At 41.6% G+C, this 24,217-nt stretch overlaps 1 protein-coding gene across 1 annotated transcript in view; it reads right to left on the bottom strand.

The window, feature by feature from the left end:
* The window catches only part of COP1 (COP1 E3 ubiquitin ligase), a 123,942-nt gene that overhangs the window by 80,448 nt on the left and 19,277 nt on the right, over nucleotides 1-24,217 (bottom strand). The window contains 5 exon segments of the mRNA XM_050307148.1: nucleotides 5,189-5,324; nucleotides 8,756-8,870; nucleotides 12,280-12,337; nucleotides 17,218-17,294; nucleotides 19,137-19,196. Of these exon segments, the coding sequence (XP_050163105.1) occupies nucleotides 5,189-5,324; nucleotides 8,756-8,870; nucleotides 12,280-12,337; nucleotides 17,218-17,294; nucleotides 19,137-19,196 (446 nt within the window).

The following is a 24,217-nucleotide window of genomic DNA, read 5'->3' as shown; positions in this document are numbered from 1 at the left end:
TCCATAAAGTTGAAATCCAGGTAAAAATTCCCATCGAATTATCTGCAGATGGAGACAGGCTTGAAGTACTAATAGAGTTTAATGGGAAAAAGATCTTCCTACTACCAAATAGTCTGAAATTAGTAGGGAAAAAAATGAGGTCCCACTGGTGGCCATGCAGCTTCCATTCATTATCTTGCCAATATCAAGTTATTTAAGTTTTAGCCCTTAGGTTGATGGAAGAGCAAACTTCTCTGTGCAGCATCACTGTGGTCAACAGAAGGTTTGCTTTTTGGGCCAAGAGAAAATATTCTTTTCTGCTATCAGAGGCCCTTTGGGTACTAGCAGCCCTTCCTGGGGACTGGGAGGGCTACACTACAGGGCTGAGTCTCTGAACTCTGAATTTGGAGATCAGAACTGACACCTGTATAGCCCTGCTGCTGGGTAGGAGTCACATTTAGCTTCTGCTCAAGGAACTCAGACCACACTGACGTAGCACCAGGAAATGTATCAGTTCTGCACTCCAGAGAAAAAGATGGGAATGTGAGGGAAAGGCTCTGCACTTCACTTAACTCTAATTTAAAATCCCATTTCAGCCCCAGACAAACTCTGGTCTGCAGGCCAAAACCTCAGATGAAATAACGTAAGAGGACCACAGGACAAGCACAACCTTCAAGCAGGTTCAGGGAATTATGCTTCAAGTTTCCTTGGCCATTCTGCAGCTTAAGTCTCTTTATCCAAGCATTTCTCTCTTCCTTCTACTTGTGGGAACAGTTCAAATAAGACAGATCCATTCACAGTTTTGAGCTGCCACTTGTAAATAAGAGTCCATTTAAAAAATGATTTATATAACAGGCTATAAGAAAAATCCAGCCCTCCTCACTTCTCATCTTCTCACGGAGCAGCATCTGCTGCACTCTTAAACCATAATCCTGTGAAGGATAAACCCACTTCCATTTCATTCATTTATCTTTACCACCAAGATAGAAACATTGCTGGTCACAAACTTAATAAAATGGCTCATCTAATCCTGGCCAGCCCAAGTATTGAAAAAAATAAATAAAAAGCAAAAAAGGGGCTTCTTATGGTTGACACAGAACTAAAAGGTATCTTGTTAAAGTCTGGATCTGAGAATTTATATGGACAAGTAATTGTAGTCCACAGTAAAAAGGGGAACAGAAAAACAGAATGGTTCAATGAATACATGAAAAACTCACTCCTAATGGATTTTTTTCTTTCAAGCTCACCTTTGAAGAAAGGATTTCAGGTCACGTTACTGAAAGGGTCAACACAAACAAAAATGCAATCTTGAAATAGCATCCAAACAGTGCAATTAAATCTAAGAGAAACCTCTTCACATCTTGTTCATTACTGAGAGGCAATGGAATAACTGCAAGTGATGAAATAAACAGAATAAGGGACACCAAAGGGAAGAGCCAGATTTTGAACACTGGATCAGGATTCAACACCAGTTGAGTAAGGTTTTAGCAGCCAAAACCACAAGTTGTTTGTTTTTCTCTCTGTAAATCACTGTGTCTTTAGATAAATATATTTAGTGTTGGTTATCCAACCCCCATAGGATGGCATCTTTCAGAGAAATGATTACCTAACTCAGAAGAATTTAAAATAAAGACATACTCATGTTCCCACCAGAGCTGGGAACTACAGAGCAGCTCCCTGATACCCAGGTTTCCAAGAGATATCTTGCTGTAGTGTATTTCTCTCATTTTTGTTCCTTTTCTTTTTTTTTCAAATATGAAAGACTGCCACATTATTCTCTGAAGGCCTCTGACAGTGGTAAAGCAATTTTCTCCATAAATCATTGTAATGCTAACGCAGCAGTTTACAGACTCATCTTTAAAAGAAAGTCTTTACATTTACTGCCACTGCCAGCAGAGAGAAGGAAAGTTAAGCTCTGACAACTGCTCTGTCTAGGGGCATAATAAATGGAAAATTTATTCCTCGGCCCAATTCTAACAAAACTTAATATACCTGTGAAAACCATGTAAACACTTTGTACTTAATAGAGGTGAGTGTATTAAAAAGCCATTTAGCACATTGAGGTACAATGTTCATATTGCAAACGCGCTGCAAGTCCCCCTGATGCTACAGCAAAACTGAGCCACCTGCAATCACAACACCTTGGACGTGCTTTCCCTGAACAACCTTCTCTGATCATCTGTTGTTCTTGAAGCAAATAAGGGGGGGGGGAAAAAAGGACAGAGGGATGAAATTTTTCTTGTGAGCACGTTTTTAAGCAGGGTTAGGAAGCTCTACCTCACTGGGCTTACGATCTCAGAGTGTGCACCTTCCCAAATAAGGCCTTAAGCCCGTGGTGGGAGGTGCACAGCTCGGGCACCAGTCTTGCACTGGTACCTTGGGCAAGCTCCCTGCCAGGCTGGGGAAACCTGGAACGGGAGAGCAGAGATTGGCTTGTCTCCTCATCCCAACTGGAGCTTCCCTAAACGTTTCATCAGAATTTTTATAGGAACACAACCTACACAGCGTTGAGAAGTCCAGACATTCTTGTGGCAAGGAGCTCAGGAGAGCACTGCTGCCACTCAGTTTCAGGGCTTTTTCAGCCTGTCTTTAATTACACTTTTCACCCTGTTACCATAAACTCTGCTTTATTTCCCTTCTAAACATCAAGGTTTTGCAGATAAGGAACATTTCCATCTTCCTCCTTCATGAACTCAAAGTTAATACATCTTAAAAAGCTCTTTAAGTCAGCAGATCTTTTGGAGTCCAGAGCATGAACTTCATGTAAGGTTAAAGCAATTAAACTCAACACTCCTGTATTCTGCACATTTGTAACAGCAGCTTATTTAAAAAAAAAAAAAAAATTTGCAAAGAAGTTTAACTTCTGGTTAATTCTACTTTTATTTTCAAGCATACTTAAAATATCCCTTTAAAATGCTTCCTAAAAAAATAAAGATTCTTGCACAGTAGCCTTGTATTTACATCGAATTGTTTCAATAGAACAGCTAAGCAGCAACACTTCCTTTCTGTCACTTCATCAGTGTTTCCTGCTTCATACCCAGAACACCTTTAAAAGGCAGTGCAGTAAAATAAAAAAAACTTTTCAGAGCACTTTAAAAGCATATTTTCACTTATTAAGTGCCTTAATTAATTTGGCTGGTCTGTGAGTACCTAAAAGCTGCTCTTACTTTCTTAAGCTGCCATCACTAAGCCACACACCTCATTTAGTTCCACAGGCTCTCTGAACTCGAGGCTGTTAATCTGGCTGAAGAACAATGGTAAACACAGGACTATGTCGGTCAAAACATACTAACTGTAAACTCTTGATTGCCAAATTATGACTTTGCAGGAACTGTTTGAATAGCCAGAAGCCAACAAGAGTAACAGCAGCAGCACGTTCAGCAGTGCTGCTTTACCAAAGCACTTGAGGACACGCTCAAATGTGAACAGTCTTACTCAGCCCACATGCTAAAACCCCTAAAAATTTCTCAAATGCTTTGATTTAAAAAAAAGAAAACAAAAAACAACATGAGCAGGGGAGAACATTGAGTTGGAAGCTAAGTTATTGTTCAGTGAAATGCATTTAACTACTGATTCTAGGACTGGCTTGGAGGGAGGCCCCACAGTATCTTCATTTTAGCAGGAGCACACGTACTTTTCAAACATATATTTCACCAAAGAATTAGAATGCCTTCAAAACAGGAGCGTGATTTAGTGCCCTTCCAGCATTTTCTAACCAAATACCACAAAAATGCTTCTCTTGCAGAATGTCAAGGAGAAGAAAGGGCAAAGGAGCAAAATCCAATCCGTGCTGAAGTTGGAAGCTGAGGAAGTTTGTCTACGTTGCAGTGAGATTCCCATCTGCATTTCACTGCAGCAAGTGTGAACCCAATCAGTGCAGGTTAAATATACGTCAGATCCCTGATTATTGTGCTCTGACCTCTGTGGCTAAGTCGGACATTATACATTCCTGCTACATATTGCAGCAGTTAGAGAATCGATGCTGCTTTAAACAAAATATGTATTCCATGCTACATATGCCTCCATTTCTTCACATAGTACAAATTTCTTAGGGTCTTTCAACAAACATTCAAGCTGTTCTGCCACTGCCCAAAAGGTCCCTTCATAAGGCACAAGATCAAGGCTCAGAAAACCCAAGTTTAATCTTGTCCATGTAATGTTTCTTTCAAGAGCTCAAGTATAGTCTCTTTGGATCTCCTGATCCCCATGTATAAAACAAGGATACTACTTCTCTCTCTCAAAAGATTGCTGTGAACAAACATTTAAATATTAGTGAAACATGCCTGAAGAAGCTGAGGGGTCCTGCATATATGCCATGCAGAAGAGATTTCCCAGTTAACACATTCCATCATTTTTTCCACCACAAGGAGCTCCAAACCAAGCCACCACAGACTAAGCAAATTCCCAGGGTAGGGGGAAACCAGTTTAAAGTTAGGGCTGTTGACAAGTCACAGCCTCTCCATGTGTTCTCAAGCCTGATCCCTAAGGGAGCTGGTTCACAGAGCTGAACTAGAAGAAACCAATTCTGTTAAAAGAGTCAATAGGATTTCACCAGTAGAGCGTCCAAACTGGTCCACAGGAGGCTGAGAGGAGCTCCAGCAGCAGCAGCACACAGGACATGAACACTCCATACAGCTGTTGCTGGCAGGAACGGAGCTGTCGCATTGGCTTTACCACAACCACCCCCTCACCAGTGTTTAACACTGCAAACAGAGATTCCAACGCCCAAAACTTCATGCAGTCACAGTTAAAAACAACTCAGATTTTTATTATTCACTGCTATGACTGGATCCACTGCTAAAATGTAAACCCAACACAGACTCGTAAAATTACCAAGCAAGACGGATGGTTTTTAAAACGCTAAAACTGCGTCATTTGCAACACAACTCAACTAACATAAAAAGAACTGAGCCTACAACAGGCTTTGTACAACCGCTGCTGATGCTCACTGCCACCTCAAAGGTTCTGGATTTGGCCTTGACCAACACCAACAGGAATAAAAGGTACTACTGAGATACCTGAGTGCCTTCACAAATCAGCAATGGTCACAAAATTACCACACACACACACAATCACAAAGCTATTTTTGGGAAGCAATGCAAAGTGTGGCACATGTACAGGCCATGACTGGTTTAATGTAGGTTATTAACTCAGCCTCAGCAGCCTGTATCCATATGAGATATGTCATCAGAAGCACAGTGTGCCTTACCTGGACACTATGCTGGAGCCATTGTAGAGGTCACTGGCGTAGGACAGCGTTGCCAGGGGTCGGACAGAATTGTAGCGTGTGAACTTGGATAGACACTCCTGAAACTCATCCAGCTGGCTGGTGGTTCTGCTGTCATCTAGGGAGAGGCAGCAGCATAGGGGAGGGCAGAAACAGAGGAAGAATATAAACTCAACAGTAAACAAAAGAAAAAAATAGTCAAGATATGTCTTCATGGGATACCACCTCTGCTTGTTATTTGGGGAGGACTCTTGGCCAAAACCAGGCTCTCTCTCACCTCTAGCATTCCCTGAAAGCCCTGTGATTTTTTTCAGAGTACAGATTAAGTATTTCCACTGCAATGCTTGGTGAACCTACTGTGCTGAGAATCTGCCTAGAAATCAAATACAGCTTTCCTGGTAAGCTCATCTATTTTATTCACATTCAGAGCCTATGGGCCATATAGATTATTAACAGAAAACCTTTAAGCATATCAAAATGCTCTGTAAAGGACACATCTGTGGAGGTGAAAGTATATCCCTCTCCCTGTTCTGTTACAATATGTCTACATTTGGTGTCAATTACTTTCAAAATACTTTTAGTAAAAAAATACTTGTCTCGTTATTCCAAAAGCAACAGAGCTAAGGGAGAACCATTTCAGGGCTGGAGAAGGAAGACAAGCATGAAACCAGAATGCTCTCTGTACTAGAAGTTTTGTTAAAATTACGACCTTCAGCAGACAAGGTGAAATTGAGCCAGCTTGAATAATGATGATAAATATTCTGTGGGAAATGGAACAGTTTACTACAAAAGTTAAAAGTAAATTGCAGCGTAGATAGTTGAAAGTCATTCCCTGAATTCTCAGAAGTCCCATCTTTTCTTGGTAGGAACATAATTTTTTTTTTAAACCATTTTGAATTTTGGTATTTTGTAAATAAGGAAAAATTCTTAACTTTACAAGCAATGCTGCATGGGCAAGTCTGGGTTCCCAATCCCATGGATTTGCAGTCAAACGTTAGGTAGACCCTTCAGGCTTTGTAACAGCCCCAAAAATTTGCAGTAATCCTCCTCCACCTCCTCTAACACTCCTACCTTCACTTTATCTTTTTGCACCAGTGCATTTTAAGGGAACTAGAGCTGCTGGTTTACGGGTACTGCACACCTTGTCTCCTGTTCCACCACAGCATCCACTGCAGCAGCAGAGAAACCACACACACCCCCCACTGAAATCAAATTCCACCCACTAGCTAAGCCATCCTTATCAACAGCATAAGGAAATGACATGATCCACTTCTTAGAAAGGTTTGGAAACACTGGGGTGAAAAAAGGAAGAGGCTGATCTATAAAAGCAAAACCCAGCTGCGATTTCTTGTGGGAAAACACAGAGAGAATAATCACTTTCTGCACCCTGGTAATTCCTTGCCATCAGAAATTATTATCTCTACACTTGTAAGGCGTTTTAAAGTGTCCCTTATATGCTGTTTAATGTTTGATCATATAAAGGAACATTGAAGGCTAGTAGTAATTAGCATGTTTAAGGGTACTAGCACATACATTACCCATGTCAGATGGATCAAAAGGGGCAAAACGAACAAAGTGCTGCTCCAAATTAAAATCATCAGCACCTGACCACTACAGAAAACAGCTTGAGAAGCAGCCCATAAACATCAGTCAGTGTTTTTTCAAAGACTGTTTTCTCGTTCGAGATGATGATAGGGACAAATCATTTAGAGAGCAAGCACACAGTCCTCCTGTAATTTATTCTCTATCTGTGCCTGGAAAACCGAATGTTATTTCTCAAGACATTTTCCCTGTCAAAGTGCAAGGCCATTTGATAATTACAGTTATATTATGTCTCCACTCCCTACTCCAACAGTCAGAGGCACTGCTTCCAAAAAGCTTTAAATCCACATTAAATCCTATTTAAAATGTGTCAAAATGCAGGAATGATTTAAGAGAGGAAAACTTAATCAAGTATCATAGGTTATTCCTTATTTAGAAGAAAACCTGCACTCGCAAATCCTCTGCTCTTGGTGCAGCTGACACATATGAATACAAAAAACCACTTTCACCGCATTCATATTTATAGTTCCAATTATGAAGAAAGATGTCCTCTACGAGGGAATGCTGGGAAGAGCCCCATTTGTTATCCTTGCTTAATAAGTATTATTTTTACATAAACACAGTTATGCATCACCAGGATGGCACTGCCTGAAAAGATCTCAGCGTGATCTGGGAAGAGCTGCATTCTGCAAAGCACCTGCTGGCACTTCACAGGGAACTGCCTGGACACACACAACGGGCTTCTCCAATATTCCAGCTCCCGAGGCAACCTCTCAGTGTGCTGCATTCCCTGTTAAAATCATTTTGCTGTGCACAATGAGAACTGAGTCAGTCACTGCTCTGAAGCAGGTAGAAGATGTAGACACTTCTAACTTAAAGCCATTTATTAATTTTTAACATTATTTATTTATTTGTTTGTTTGTTTTAACGTGACTAAAGCTTAAACTAAATTCATGGAGAGGAAAAATGCAGGGGTTTCTACCCCAGCTCTCCTGCTGATCTGTGCCCCCAGAGGGTGGTCCCTGCCTTCCAAGGTTATACATAAAGATATCCTGCTGCAGCAACCTCTTCCTGGGTCCTTAATGCTCCTAAGAGGTTTCTCCCAGCCCCTGAGGGCTGGCTGCTCTCTCTCCTTGCAGTCTGTCACACTTGATATGGGCTGCAGCTCACAGCCTGGTTCTGCAAATCTCTTGGCTGCCACAGTCCATTGCCTGAAACTTTCTTCCCCAAGCTGGTTTCTTCCCCAGAGGGGCTGCAGAACAACCCTCCTCGCCCTCAAGACATATTCATCTGACCCTCTCATTTCTTAAAATCTTCCAAATCTTGTCATGTAATTAAGAACCATCCATCCAGTGGGTAACAATTACTCTTGCTGCTGTCACACTGCTACTCAATTATGAATGAGGCAATCTAGGCAATTTTAAAAACAGCTGCTAATTCTACAAAACAAGCCTTAAATCTAAGGTGTGCCCCATGGGACAACAGCCCTGCTGCACACTCAGATTCTATACTTCAAACCATTTGTTAACCAAGACTCAATCGAGACAACATAAAGGATAACCTCCAAGTGTCCTATTGCATGCTAAATACAGGAGAATTTATCAATTTATGTTTATACCTCTGTAGCATTTCAATAGCACTGTTTTTAACCACTGGCTTTATACTACATCTAGAGGAAAGACAACCCAACCACTGCTTTCAGGCATTTGCATCTTCAGAACGAGCACCAGAGAAATTGTTTATTGTGGGTTTTGCCCTTCACGGTACAGGATTACAAAAGCAATACATGTGCCCCTCCAAACTGACAGGATTAAGTTTTCCAAATTTAGCAACTCCAAAAGATCAGTCAAGAAAAGCAAAACGGGATGATTTGAGTAGCACATAAATATGTACGGCCACACTCCCATGCAAGGAGGCTGGTCCCTCAAAAGCAAGGTTCTTCTGAGAACTGGGCACTGCAAGAGGTAACCGATGTCAAAAGTGGGCCAGCACACAGGAGGAACTCACCTGAGACACGAGTCATCCTGGTGGAAAAATAGCACTGCTCTAGGTCCTCAAAATGAGCTGTGAGGCGCTTGCGTCGCGAGGCGAGCGTGCTGTTATACCACGGCTGCTTTTTGGTCTGAGAGGAGAAGGGAGAACACTTGAGAAAGGGAGAGCCGGGCCTGGGTTCCATTTCAACAGATTTTACCCAATTATAAACAATTACACAATATATGTGATGGGTTAGAAGCATAAAATGACAAATGAAGAACCTTGCCACTGTCAGCAGTTAGTCTTAGGGTTCTATGATGCACCCTTTAACTTAACCAAAAAAAGCTGCTTTTAGACAGTTTCTGTTTCCTGAACCTTTGCAAAATTTAGCCTCACACACAGGAGAGGCAGCCCCAACCCCTGGGGAGACCTGTCTTGCATTTCTAGCGATGGACAGCAGAGGCCATCTTCCAGCTTCACAAGTCAAACAGACTGTACAACAAATACTCCCCAGATCCCTGGCAGACAGCTCACTGAAAGAGGAGGTGTTTATTTTAATGAGTTACTTACTGAATTACTTCCTTTGAAGCAACTCAGTAACTCTCTGTAAAGCTAAGCAAACAGAGAGAAGAAGAAGATGGCATGAAGTTCAAAGGTTAATGGAAAAGAAGCCCATGAAACTCTTCATTAAAGACATTTCCCAACCTACCCAAGCAGTAATAGTGAGAGGCAGAAGCAAAGGATTTAAACTACATAAGCAAACTTTCCTCCTGAAGCAAAACCAGGAAATGCAGTACTTACCATTTGAATCACAAGCAAGGAAGAGGAATTAATTCCTCTACTACACAAGAAACACAAAGAGCCCCTTGCTTTAGTTTCTATTTAAGAAGTGTGGCATATCACATCCTCAGAGCTAAATTTTAGATTTAAGAAGCACCAAGCTCCCCGATGAACAACATCCCTGAGTACATACAATGCCTGTAACGCCACTCAATGGCACTAAAACCCATTCCACATACAACTCCCCCTCAATCCATGCAGGAGAACAGGCTGTCCTCATTACAGCCATCCAGCAAACCAAATTTACAGCACACTCACATTTTTGCTTGCACCTGTATGAGCAGTAATCTAACACTTTAGGGAAAGAGCAAGTCCCAAGCAGAGAAACCTCCCAACAGCACTTCCCACCTGAGACCACACACTGTGTTTCATCTCAAAAGCAACTCCAGCCCCAGCACACAACATTGGGAAGTGCTCCAACATCAACACCTTTTAAGTACAATTTTCTAACATTTTACAGCTTTAAGAAACACCTAATAGAACACTACTATACCATCTTCCTGTGATTTTTGTGCACCAGTCTGCAGTGGCTCCAGCCCCTCTCAGCACATGAGGAGTGATTTGGGCTCAAGACAACTTCAAGCAAAGAACAACCACTTCAGTCTCAAGGCAAGCTGCCTGTGCCATGATGAGCGACATAAACCTGATCTGCCAGATAAGCCCAGTCCACACTGAGATGGAATCAATCATGGTAAGTGTTTGCCTGCTGTGCCATTTCCTGCTGGGTCTCCAAAGATCCCCTTAGAGCAGGTCTCCGGTTGGCACATGGTGACAGAATAAACCTGCATTAACCCATTGTCATCAGACCATCCCTGGCTAAGCCTTTCAATCTGCTCATGTTTTACCAGAAATACATATTCACTTTCTATCAAGTCTGCCTCCCCAGCTACTTGCTAAGCAATGTCAGGCAACAGGAGGAAAAATAAGGGAAGAGAGAAAAGATAGGCAATTTTTATTCAGTGGATAAAACTACTATAGTTGTCCTAGTGGAGGACAATAGTTTGGATAGCTCTTATCGAGAGGGATTTTACTGTCTGAACTCCACCAGTGCTCTAAAGAGCCCTCTAACTGTGAAAAAGCTTCATAGCTGTACACAGGCTCCTTATTTCTAGCAGGAAAAAAGACTGACATTAAATACTACCTGCAGAGTTCCCCGGGGCCTACATGACTTGTCCACTTCTTTACTTCTGAAGCTCAGCTTCTGGAAGAAAACTGTCCTGGAGCTTTGTAGTATATAAATTCTTCCCTAAGAACACGTTTTTGAGCAATGCACAAAGTAATTATATTGAGAAAGAAGGCTGTGCTGTCCATCCTAGATAGTTCTCACTGCCAGCAGTGCCCAGTCTATAATTTTTGCCATGACTGACAATTAGGGAAAAAAAGCACAATTTAGTTTATATTTTTAAAATCATTTTTATGGTAAAGTCTTGCTGAAATTAGACTACCTTTGAATGAAGTGTTTAAACTTCAAGAGTTGTCTTTCAGCTCCCCATCCAAACATATATTAAAGTTTAATTTGAAAATTTGTACTAGAGAGGACAGATCTTGCACTCTTGAGGACAAGAAATTGCATTTGAGGACAGAAAAGATTATTCTCATACAAATAAGGCTGTCATACAGAATGACTAAAAAGTCTAGGTTGTTTGTTTTGGGAGCTCACCAGCAGGATAGCTATGCTATTAATTTTGTATTTGAAATAGGAAGTACTGAGACAAGTAGTGTCAGTGGAGAACAAACACACCGTAGCACATCAGAGTCCTGAACATAAAATCCACATTGCACCTGCCCTCTGAAGTGAGGCAGAACTACAACTCTTTGTTCAAGCAAAATCCTCCCAAGACCACAGTAGCAGGAACGAGCTTTTCCCCCCAGAATAATAGATGGGATTTTCTAATTACCACTTAGTTATAGAGCTGCAAACACAGAAACCTGCATGCACATGTATATGCTCATCAGCCCCAAATTCAGGGGTTTTTTCTTTACATCAAATAAGATCCAACAGCACTTCTACTTGTTGTTTACCAGTCAGATGCTGGGGTGTTCCAGGGACCCGCCACCACCACCAGAGAGCACCCAAGGCACAGCTGGAATGTGACCAACACTCCATCTGTCCAAATCAAAACTGTTTAATGTTTCTGGAGCTGTGAGCTGGGTATCAGTGTCACCTTCCCAGCCCAGCTGAATCCCTCTGAGCTGCAGCACTACAGCAGTGCTGTTTGGAATTCGGGAGGCCCTGCGGATCAGACAGCTTGGAGGCTGCCTGCCAAACAGCTCCATTGTAGATGCAACTTTTTACCCTCTGTGTGTATTTATAATACAGTTTGTAAGGCCCTGACGAGGACAAACTACAGAACAGCTGCATGTTTGGAGTGTTTCTTGTTTTCAAAGTCAAGCTTGATCCACAGTTATTTCAGCCAATGCAAAGGGTCAGGGATTTACCTCCCTTCCTAAATGCTGCCCACTTGGGAGACAAAGAGCAAAAAAAACATCCCCTTTTCTATGGAAGAGTCAGCTTAAGGAAAAAGGTAGATGTGTAAATATATGACACCAGGTGTCTTTCTCCCAGTCATCCCTACAGCTGCAGTTGCCCATATAACCAGTTAAAGCATTTCCAAGACTGGTACCCTGGAGGTGGATGAAGGTGCAGCTCAAGTGCCCAACCTCTACATTCACTCTCTCACCCCCCTGTGCCTGTACAGACCCGTGGATTATCTTACCTGAGAGCTGCCACTGAAGCCTGGGGGCTGGCTGTACTCTGTGGAGTCAATAATACTGCTGCAAAAACAAAAGAAATGGTCTGCTTAAAATCGCTGTATAGCCATCCTTTACCATTTTTAACCTGTTTGCTATTCCCTCCTTGACACCCCGCAGCATGTTTGCCTGTGAAATCCATTTCACAGACAGGGAACAAAAGGTTATATTTTGTTTGGGGGGTTTGGGAAAGATTTTTTTATTATTATTATTATTTTTTAATACAGAGTTCTCCTAGAGCAGGATGCTGTCACACACAATTATGTGTAGTGCAATCGAATAATTTCTGACTAGAATGCAAAAGTATCTTTTGCATGAAATATGCAGGACAAGACATTCTGAAAATAACATGTTACTATTGGTTTTCATTCCTTTAAAAAAAGAAAGAGCAGTTTAATGCCATGGCATTTGAACAGCACTGTGAAGGGAAGCTAGAGAAATCAGTGTAAGACAGAGACCAGTATTCCAGGCAACTTTAAAGACACACAAAACAGAGACAAGTAATGAAAAAGAGAAAAACAAACAAAAAACCCACTGACAGCCAGGATTACTATTATTGGAAAATGCTACACCATACATAGCTACAAAGTACCTATAATGACACAACATACCTTAAATAATTGTTTTCAAAACATAGCAAATGCAGGCAAACTCAATGAAATCTTTCATAACTGCAAAAGGGTCTACTAAATGCAAGAAAAAGGCAGGTAGTTCAGTGTTCCTCCACACACAGGCTAAATATTCAGCTCCCACAGTAAGACACCAGAGCCAGATTAAAGCACCTTTATCACTCAAATTTCAAATACTTTCAGGACAAGCAAAGGTTAGTAAACAAGAACAGCATTTTATTAATTGTGAACATCACCATGATTTGTTTCTAAAAAAGTCTCTGAAACTCACTTCTGCTATGTCATTTGGCTTGCACAGAAAAGAAACTATCTTGGTTGGTTATTCTCAGTCTTTCCTACGAGGTAACCTCAGATTTTAGCACTGCCTGGGAAAGCTGAAGGTTTCTTTGAGAAGCTGCTAGAACACTGCTGTAAGTCCTGGTTTTGTCAAAGATGACTGTACCTATTGAAGATCATGTAACTGCTGCCAGAACTGATCCACAGACTTGAGATTTTTGGTCATAAACCAAATGGTTTTGTTGAAGTGTCAGTTGGGGCACCTGTAAGTCCAGAAGAATGAAACAGGGGTGCTAATGCTTAAATATTTCTCAGAATGTTTTCAAGCTCCCCTGGAAGAGAAGATGAGGGATAGCCACTAATGAGACTTAACAATTAACTTGGAGGATGAGACTGACTGAATTCTGTTCCAGGCAAGACAAAAGCTGCAAACCAAGAAAATCTAAGGGATAAAAATGATTATTTGCTGCAAGCTGCTGCAAGGGAGAAAACAGCAAAGCTGTTTCAGAGGCATGGCTGGAGACAATGAACTTTAAATTAGAATGTGGCCACAAGAAATAATGAAACATGTACAGCAGATCCTGCCAGGAACAGCAGGAATAACACACTTGGCTGGAAAGTGATGAAAAAATGCTTCACTCCGAGACAGGTACAGTGGCAATTAACAGCAAAACACACAGACTTATAGTGTCTGGTCTCGTTTTGCTGCAGGTTGTCTGGTGATGTAAAGCCTTCAAGAGTGCAGACGTCATCCCCCTAACCAGAATACAAATTCAAAGTAATTTCTGTGCAGTGCCTGTAGCTGAGTTAACTGGGATATGCTTGAATGTTTTTCCCTCTCAAAAAACAGGAAGCAAGTGATCAGAAAATTACAGAAGTGCCCTCTCAGTTCTCTTTTAAAAGCTGTAACATTAGGTTCCGTTAGGAAATTCAGCTAGACCAACATGACATTTAAAAACTTGGAACAACAGCAACAAAAACATGGCAACCTGCAGACTACAAACCCCATTAGAGGGGTGGGAGGGGGTAATTAGAACAAATGGAAGGGAAGGAGGATCAGGGTTTCGATAACTGAATCAGAGTTACCAAGCAACTCGTTTCCAGATCAGAATCTTCCCCCAGAAACTCCTATTAGTGACGGTTTGTTATTGCTATTACTGCTGAATAGCAGTCACAGGGAAGTTGCTTATTCCCATCTCCTGCTTGCACCATTTACCGGCAGCAGAAATAGCACGAGCGCCTGTTCAGAAAAACCCCACACAGAACTATTTGTTCTCCTCCCTCATTCTGCCCCTCTTGTTCTCCATTAGTACACAAGCCCAGCAATCTGCAACGCTGTAAACAAGCGCTGTGCTATTACCCAATTTGATATTTCATCACACCCTGTGTAGGCACAAGAGGAGACACGTGTTCCTCGCAGCCCAGGGTGTGCTCGGCAGCCGTGGCTGGGCTCGGGTTGCCGCTACAGAACTTCTGAGGGGAGCTGGGGGCAGGCACAGTAATTTCACATTTGGAAGATGTTAATAACAGGGAGGGAAAAAAAGCTACAAACAATGAAAAGAAACAGAAAATTAATGAAGCAAGCCTGTGATTTAGGGGAAGCAGATGAATAAGGGCAACTCACTGGAGACCAGATAAAACTGAATTCCAAAGAACTCTATTTTCTTGAACTTTAAATTCAAAGGCTAAAGGAATTTTCTTCATCTCAGCACCAGTCTGTGATAACCTTGTACTATTTATAAGATATATTAGTAAAGTGTTATACAATTATATTTCATTAGCAGGGTGTTAAGCATGTTAACAAGTTATATTTCAATTTAAATGTACCATTTTAATTCACTGATAAGTTAAAAAGTCTCTGCAAGTTTAATATCATTTTAACATGGAAGTGAATCCATCTCAAACTATATTTGTATTTCATTCTTAGTGGTTCAAGGCATCTCTAAAATGCACTCTTGAGATTAAATATTTCAGTTAACAGAGCTGAAAAAAAAATCAGCATAGTTCAAAGCTCCTATCAGCTGTTCTGCAGCATTCTTTCCAAGGAGCAAAGTTTGAGATGTTCTTCAAAACTCACATTTAATGTTGAAAAGAAGATTAATTTCAAGTGGTAGGCCTTCCTGGAATCTGAATTATGGTAATTCACACCAATTCTATTACTTGAATTACACAAATTGGTCAAGGATAGGGCGGGGACAGAAGTTACAGCAGTCAGGCAACAACTGATGCCTGTTCAGACACTTCCTTCACATACTGATTTCTCTTCAACCACTCAAGGCTAATTCTTAAAGCAGGAATGTCATTGAGAAACAGATAAGGGTTCTTCTTAAGCTGAGAGAAAAAGGCAACCCCACATCTCTTAGAAAACCACTAAATATCCTATTATATCAAACCCCTGGTGTGTTGTACCAGAAGGAAAACCCAAAAGTTCAACACACAGCCAAGATGGAACCAGAAAGGCATGAAAACATTGGCCAAGAAAAATCCTGTGGCCTCTGCACCCATCACGGGTCCAACCCACTGCCATCTCCCAGGAGAGCCCAAGTGAAGCACATCAATCCAAAAATCGCTAAAATATTTTGGATCACTAAAATAGTCACTAAAACTCTTGGGCTTAAAATGTTATTCCAGCCTTGAACAGATAAAGGAGTTCTTTGGGAGCTTGTTACTTTGCTTGGCTCAAGTAATAGAGATACATTTCTACTCCTAAGTACAATCTCTTGTTAAAAAAAAAAAGGTTTAAAGGCCTGAGGGCCTTCAAAATGTAACAAATTGAGCCCAATCAGTGCTCAGGTTTTCCTCAAGCATCAGTACCATGGAGCAAAACCAATCTATTTAATAGCCAACAACCAGAAAACTAGTAGAACCTGACAAGAATCTCATCAGCTTCACAAAACTGCTTCTTGGCAAAACAGCAATAACCCATGTCAAGAAACACACCTGTACCCAAAAAGAATTAAAGAAGCAGTGAAGAGCTGAATTAGAAATGCTGCTCCCATCCATCTTGGCCATATTCCTGTCCCTTCCCTCAGGGCCAGCCAGAGCCTCATAGAAATATGAGAGATTCTGGTCTCTGTGTCCACAAAGAGCACCTTGGTAGGAAATCCCAGCCAACATTGCCGGGTTCCTCATCAGAGCACTGTATCTAAGTCTCCACAGGAAATCTGGATCATTTTTTAGGGAGGAAATCTGATCATTTTTCCTTCCTTACTTCTGGGCTATTAGGTTTAGAGCTGCTAATAGCAAAAAATCTACCAGTACAATTTTATAACAGAAGTTGTCAGTTTAGAGAACTCTACTTTTAAGAGATAGGAGAGATGATCACTTAATAACATAAGTAAAGTCAGAGCTTTCTTACTACCAAAAGACACATCTATAAAGTACAGCACTTCAAACCCTGGCACATGCAGCTTGGACACAAGAAGCATCTGCAATTTTGTCATCAGGAAGTCAGACTATGCAATATTCCAGACAAAAATCCACATTGAAACCATGTTATTAGAAAGGCATTTCATTAAATCAAAGCAGACAGTAGATAAACAGAATCAATAGGCTGTATATTTTAAATTTTGAGCCCCAGCCTGGACCTTTAGCTATTCACACTGGAGTGGGGAAGCCAGAGGACACCAATATCATACAAAATTAAGACCTTTCATATGCCAGGCAGAACTGCATAATGTTCAGAAAAGGTAGCATGTAAATAACAGTAATATCCCATACCATAGCAAAGGCTTATGACTCAAGTTTACCAATCCACATGACATTTAAAGCCATCAGCTTTCCACAGCATCTGGTTTAGAGCATGTTTTTCATCCAACTGCAGACTTGGATTTTTTTTTTCCACATAAAGTTGATATCAATCAGAAATAGAACAGAATAATACTGTATGGCACTCACAAATGAGTTCTGCTTGTGTTTTGGGCAGGGCATGCAGAGCACCAGCAGGTGCAGTGCAATATGGACAGCCTGAAATCCAAGCTAAGTTGCACAATTCCATACCTGTGTGATGGTGAGGGAGCCTCAAACTGTGGCACCGTGCTGTCCTCACTGACTGGGGAGTACAAGCCACTCATCTCCTGAAACAGAAAGCCACGTTACAGCAAAGCTGGCAAAACTTGAAGAGTATGTCTAATACATGGTGTTCACACAGTACTTTTGGTTTTCCAAGCAGATAACCAATTGTATCTACACTTATCCAACTCTTACCTAAAAAATCTTTACTGTACGTGACAAAACATTGATTTTCTTCAATTTCTTTTCAGTTATGATTCCAACTGGATTTCAAAAATCCTACTGCCCCAAGAGGGGCAGTTCTGGAGTTTATACTTCAAAAACCCAATAGATTTGGTTATCATCCAATTGCCTCAAACCCAGCACCTCCCTTAAACATGGCAGAGCAAGCAAGCTCTGAGTGCATTTTTGAGATATGTGCAAACTTCTTTAACATCACAACTGGAAAGTAAAGTTGGATATGGGTCATGGCAAGAACAGCCACGAGGCAGCAGGGCAAAGGTGGTGCCCCAGACTTAAAAGAGGATCTATCAGTCTTCTCTGGGACAACTGCACAAGAGAGAAACTTTGCACATTAGATTGGCTTTGTCCCTGCCAGACTAAGTCACCACTGTGTACCCTGTATGAGGCTATCTTTCATCTGTTTGGGAAATGGGGGCTATGCAGGATGCAGCAGCTCATTAGTTTGGGGGGCAAAGAGTGCCCAGGACAATATTACTCGTGCTTTCAAATTCCCACTAGGTGCCCATTAGTTGTTAGGCAGAAAGCAGGATATTTGTGACAAGAGAGATCCCAGGCTTTAGAGGTCAGAGCCAAGGTCACCACCACGCACCAGGAATGTACCCCAGCTGCAGCCCACTGAAATGCCTGATTAAAGAGCAGAGAAACAGGTAGCTGGATATTCTTTGAGGGATCCCACAGCTTTCAGGAATAGCTTCTCCTAAATCTCAAGACGTATTTTACCCGTCTCAAGAAAACATGCCAAGGTATATTTATTTTCCCAAAGCTGAGAAACATTAAGGAAAAAGAGGGCTGAAAAAATTCCAATTAGCTGTTAGATAAAGAGGAGTTCCTGCAGTCGTATTTATATTTTGCTAATTCATCAGCATGCGTATAAATCATGTGAAGAAACCTAAAAGGCTTTTGGGCAGTGGTTGGGAGCTCATGCTGACTGCTCAAGATAAGCAAGAAGAGAGAAGCAGACCTGTAAACTGAATCCCAAGAAGCTTTAAGAGAATGCTATTTTGAGAGGTGGCAGTCTGATGTACTCCTGAAACATCAGCTTCCTACTCCAAGATTAAACACTAGAATGATTATAGCAAAGGACCAAAGAGGAAGCTGAGGGCTCAATAAGGACAGAAGGATTGCACTGATGGGTTTACAAATATATGGAGTATAATTTGGAGCAAAAATCAGGAGATCCTCATCATTAAGGATTTAAGTGAATTATATCAGGATTTAGCAGGAATCTGCTCTGACATGCAGCAGGACTTGGTTCTGCTCCTAACTCAATCTCTGCATTACGACTCTTGTGCACCCCCCAAACCCCTCTCCATTTTAAGGGTAACATGCTGCTAAGATTTAAACAACCTGTGCAAACAGCCAGATCACTGCAACGTACAAAAATCACAGGTTCTGATCAATACACTGCCTGTTGATTTTGAGCAACTACTCGAAAATACTCACTTATCAACACAAAGAAACAGAATGAAACGATTATATAAAGCTACCAACCTGCAGCCTCCACACATCAACTAAATGAACGAATTAAAGAAAGAGCATCATCTGTTCATTTTCCCATTACTGACTCGAATGCCATAAATTTAACCCAGCAGCCCCACAGCAAGGCAGACAGCTTGATGAAAATGAAAAATTGCCAGAGTCGGAACAATGTCTGGGCGCCTCACCTCTACTCGCTTAATATCTTCTTCCAGAACACTTAGCTCCTTCTGGATCTGCTCCAATTGCTGTGGATAAGAGAACGGGAGAAGTCTAAATCAATCTGCACTGCACCACCAACAAGATAAATTGCCATCTTTTCACAGAGGAACCTGAACTATCTTAACCAGTGTGGTACACAGTTCAAGAGTCACCAGGCAGGAGGCTCAAATGCCCAGATCAACATAAGCGTGCACACAAACCACATTCAAAACAAAGCTGTTATTGTGAAACAATGCAAAACAAGAGCATGAGCTACTTTGATATTAATCCCAAAGAGACTCACATTATTCATAGTCATACCATTATGCTCCTCTAACATCTTTCATGAAAGCTATAACGGGCTTACAAACACCAAGGAGAGACTCCTTGAATAGTCTGGGTTGGAAGAGACCCTAAAGTTCATCAGGTTCCACTCCCCGGCCATGGACAGGAACACCTTCCACTATTCCAGGTTGCTCCAAGCCCTGTCCAACCTGGCCTTGGACACTTTCAGGGATGGGGCAGCCACAGCTTCTCTGGGCAACCTGTGCCAGGGCCTCCCCATCCTCACAGGGAAGAATTTCTTCCTAATATATTATCTAAACCCACCCTCAATTCAGTTCAAAACCATTCTTCCTTGTCCTGTCACAATAAGAAAAAAACACCATGAAAGATAGCTATAGTCATCACTTCACCCTTCAACAAAAAAGAAAATCTTTTGCTAAAAGGTTTTAAGAGTATTTTTCATGCTAGCAGTTAACCTGTCATTTGCCAATTTAAAATTAATGATAAAAAAATTTTGGAATTGGAAAAAACCTATTATGACTAGGAGCAAGATTTGTTCCTGGCACCAATCAAGCACCACATGGCATTTCTTTCAAAGGTATGATGCTTACCTTGGATTACACCATAAACCCCAGTCAATTTTAGGGTTATCTCTGAAAGGGTCAGAAGGAGGCTTCCCCTCTCAGCAGCCCTTTTCCCTTCTTTATGTCACATTTAATATTTTCCAGGTTTTTCAATTACTTTACAGTCAGTCAACCTGGCTTCACTCACCTCCAACAACTGTGAAGCCACAGACTTGACAATGGTTAACACCTCAGCAAGGACATCATCCACTTTCCAGCTCCAATTCCCACCCTCATTCAGCAGACATGTCCCACCCAAACCCTGAGAGCCCCAACCCAGCCTTGCAAGGCCCAAACACACACACACTTCTCTGGGTGAGAGCTCCAGGTTTGGTCATAAACACAACTCAGCACAAGTCTAAATAAATACACGGAGAACTGGAAGTTCACCTGACTCAGATCCCAGTAAAAATTTAGCAACTGGCAATGTAGCCTGTGAGCAGAAGCTGTTGCCAAGTTGAGAAGTCCACTGAAAGCTTAAGCACAACACATTCTCCAAAGGCAAAACAAATTTTTGTCATTTCAACTTTACTAGAGAATATCAGATTGTTCAAATACAGGTATGAATATAGCAAGACATATTACCCTAAGTATGACATCTGGCAAGCTACTCCCAAAGACTTATTCACCAAAGTGCTTAACCTTGATCCTTTAAGTGCCAGAAGGTTTTGCTTAAACAAAAACCACAACTTAAACCCCTCTTATTGTACAGCATTCCAAATACATGTATGCTCTGTATTAGATAATCCACCATTTCAATTTTCCTTTTAAACACTAACCAAAGCTTCTGTCCCTTAACACAGGACAAGAAAGGACTGCTGGCTCCACATCTATTTCTAACATGGCTTCTTCTTCCTTGGAATGAGATGATACTATAAACGTATCCTAATCTCTCTCCACTCTGAAGGTTTCAGTTTATGTTTAATTTGAGGCACAGACAGCAGAAGTTTAATGGTTTAGAACTACACTGCCACAGATAATTTACAAACCACTACACCATAACAGATAATTCCATTTTCACTTGTGAAACCTACAGCAAGAATAGCAGGTGGTGCTATAGCTCCAAGATTAGTGGTAAAGTTAAGTGACACTTGCACAGCACGGGTCCTGCCTGAACTCGGCTCTAGCAAATACCATCAGCAAATATCCCCACCTTCATAAATCCCATTTAAAAAGAAGTTACAAAACCGCTTACAAGTTCCAAAATTACAGTGAGGAAAACAGCTATTCTACAAAGTACTGGTTCAGAGCCAAACTGGACATCTGAAAAATAATTGATGCTTGTTGCCATCACATAAACAGGAGACTTTTTATAGGAACAAGAGCAGAGACCTTTATTGGCCAGCTTTTATTAACTATTGCATATGGCCAAGAGCAAGAGATCTGGGCCTTTATTTACCAGTTCTTCCTTCTAGTCACAACCTACTGTAAACTTACCTGACAGTAGCAAGTCTAAAAAGCAGGCAAGTGTATTTCATGCTTGTTTTAGGAGAAGTCTTCTCATGCCTTCAGCATGAAATGAGTTAATAATGCCCACACTGAGACCTTCCTTTTTTTTGGTGTGCTGGCTCAAGCGTTTTAATCTTTTAAAGACCCTAAATCAGTCCACATTCGTTCCAATTAAACTTTGAAAAATGAGACTACTGATTTGTAATTGCCAGCCTTTGAGGGACATTTAAGGAAAGCTAAATGAATTATAGTCCTTGCAGGATATCCAGATTTAAGGGCCCTTAATTTGATTTTCACTATGTTGGGCACAGAAAGCAAGCCAAGTCCTGTCCCAGTGATGGGCAGATTCATGCCTGTCAAACTTTGGATTAAGTCAGCAAAAGCACTTAGAATGATCACTGAAATTAATGCTAAAAGAGAAGCACATACTATAAACTCTCTTCTCAGACACAGATGCTTTCCCAAAACTGAAAAGGCCGATGTGGACAAGGAGAAGGTTTCAATTCAGTGGTTAAACCTCGTAATTTCAACTCCACTGAATGAACTCAAATAAGAAGGTGTATAACACACTGGTCCCATGTTACACACAAGCAGATACACACAAAAGAAAAGCTATGACCTCAAAATAGCCTCTATTTCTTATGATCTCTGGAAAAGGGATTTCAGATGTTTAAGTTGAGAAGCTACCAAGGACTTACACAATGTTAAACCCCAGGTCATGGTGAGTTTGTTTTTGCCTACTAACAAGTGCAGCTAGGCACAGCGCTGAGGTTTCATCCTTGAGCTTCCTGTTTTTCCTGGAGCAAGGGCCCCTCGGGAGGCAGCGACTTCCTCCTTCGTGTTTGTACAGCACAGACAACGAGTAGTCTTGACTGGGTCTCCTGGTGCCAGTTCTAAGTGTTTGCAAAAGCCTAAAAGCTCAGCAGAGCCTCCCAATGCCACAGAGACAGGCTAGAAAAACGCACAAGGAGCCACACACTCTTGACCCACTGTCCTTGCCATTCTAGAAAAGGCACAAGCAAAGAACAGCCAAAGTTATTTCCTGCAGAAATAATGCCAGGAACACCACAGAAGTAGCTCTGCAGCGTTTAACATCCTGCTTTGCAGAGGCTGCTGAGCTTTTTGGACTGGAAGTCAGTTTGAAGAAAACAGAAGTTTTATATCAGCCTGCACCTCAGGAAGTCTCCCAGCATCCCCATATCACCATTGGTGAATCAGAGCTCAAATCAGTCCAGCAGTTTAATTACCTGGGAAGCATCATTTCCTCAGACGGTAAGATTGATGCAGAAATAGACAACAGGTTAGCAAAGGCATACAGAGCTTTTGGTAAACTCTGTAAAAGAGTTTGGCAAAACAAACACCTGAAGATAAGTACAAAGATCAGTGTGTACAGAGCCATTGTACTGTCTACTCTTTTATATGGATCTGAATCATGGGTCATTTACCGGCACCACTTGCGTCTCTTAGAATGCTTCCATCAGCGCTGCCTCCGTACAATCCTAAACATCCACTGGACTGACTATGTGACCAACACATCTGTCCTTGAACAGGCAGCAGTCACGAGCATTGAGGCCATGCTGCTGAGAACACAGCTGGGCAGGGCACGTCTCCAGGATGCAGGACTGCCGCCTCCCTAAGATCGTGCTCTATGGGGAACTTGCCACTGGCTGCCGCAAGAGAGGAGCCCCAAAGAGGAGATACAAGGACTGCCTGGAACAATCCCTCAGCCTTGGCCATATTGATCATCACCATTGGTCTACCCTGGCCTCCAATCGGGAGGCCTGGAGACACACCATCTATAACGCTGCTGCTGCTTTTGAGAACACACGCAGGGTCACTCTCGAGGAGAAAAGACAACTCAGAAAGAATCACATCTTGTCAATGTCACCTGGGGAGTCTTTCAGCTGTGCCTTCTGCAGTCGGACTTGTCTATCTGGCACTGGCCTTTTTAGCCATCAAGCAAACTTGTAGCAAGCGTGGGTAGAACTCCTCTCAAATCTTCGTTCGCGAAGCCCAGCCATGATGATGAATGCCAGAACACTGCTCTAACAAGCTGCTTAACAGAGCTCACGAGATGCAAACAGAGCACCTGGATTCGCACTTTTGGAAGCTCACAGGTCGCATTATGGTCCAATCACACACCTTTCAAGGCTCTGATCCACACTCCCCATGCGGTCATGACAATATACACACAGATCCAAACAGATGAGACTATTACCAGAGGGAGCATCATTTTCCCAGACATAAAAAGCCATTACACCAACCAGGACAGGGTAAAAAGTATCACCTGTCCACATGAGAAGGATAAATCAGGTAGTCTTTTCAGATAAACCTTTCATCTTATCCCATAGCTTCATCCATCCAATACTGGACACTTCCTAATTCTTGTTCTTCCAACTACTGCTCTAAGAAACCTCAGTGTCAACTTCATTATCAACAACTGAACTCCTCCTAAAGGCACCCAGTGAAATTAATTTCTCGATACCTCAGTGACAACAGTAAAATCAGGTTCTCTAAGTCTTGTCTGTCTCCGTGTTTTCTTTCCATCGTTGCTTTGGATACAGAACCTGTTATACAGGACAACTATGGCATGGAGGTCTTTTACAGGTTTTAGAGAAATTATAGTCTTTAAATTTAACTGCAAATCTCATTTATTTTGACATAACACCTCACTGTTACAAAGTCTTTGCACAAGTCAAAAGAGATGCAGG

This window comes from Myiozetetes cayanensis, unplaced genomic scaffold (genome assembly GCF_022539395.1).
Source record: "Myiozetetes cayanensis isolate MyiCay16 unplaced genomic scaffold, myiCay2020 scf12, whole genome shotgun sequence".
Classification (NCBI taxonomy): domain Eukaryota; kingdom Metazoa; phylum Chordata; class Aves; order Passeriformes; family Tyrannidae; genus Myiozetetes; species Myiozetetes cayanensis.
Note: the sequence above shows the minus strand (reverse complement) of the source record. Positions and strands in the feature narration are given on the sequence as shown.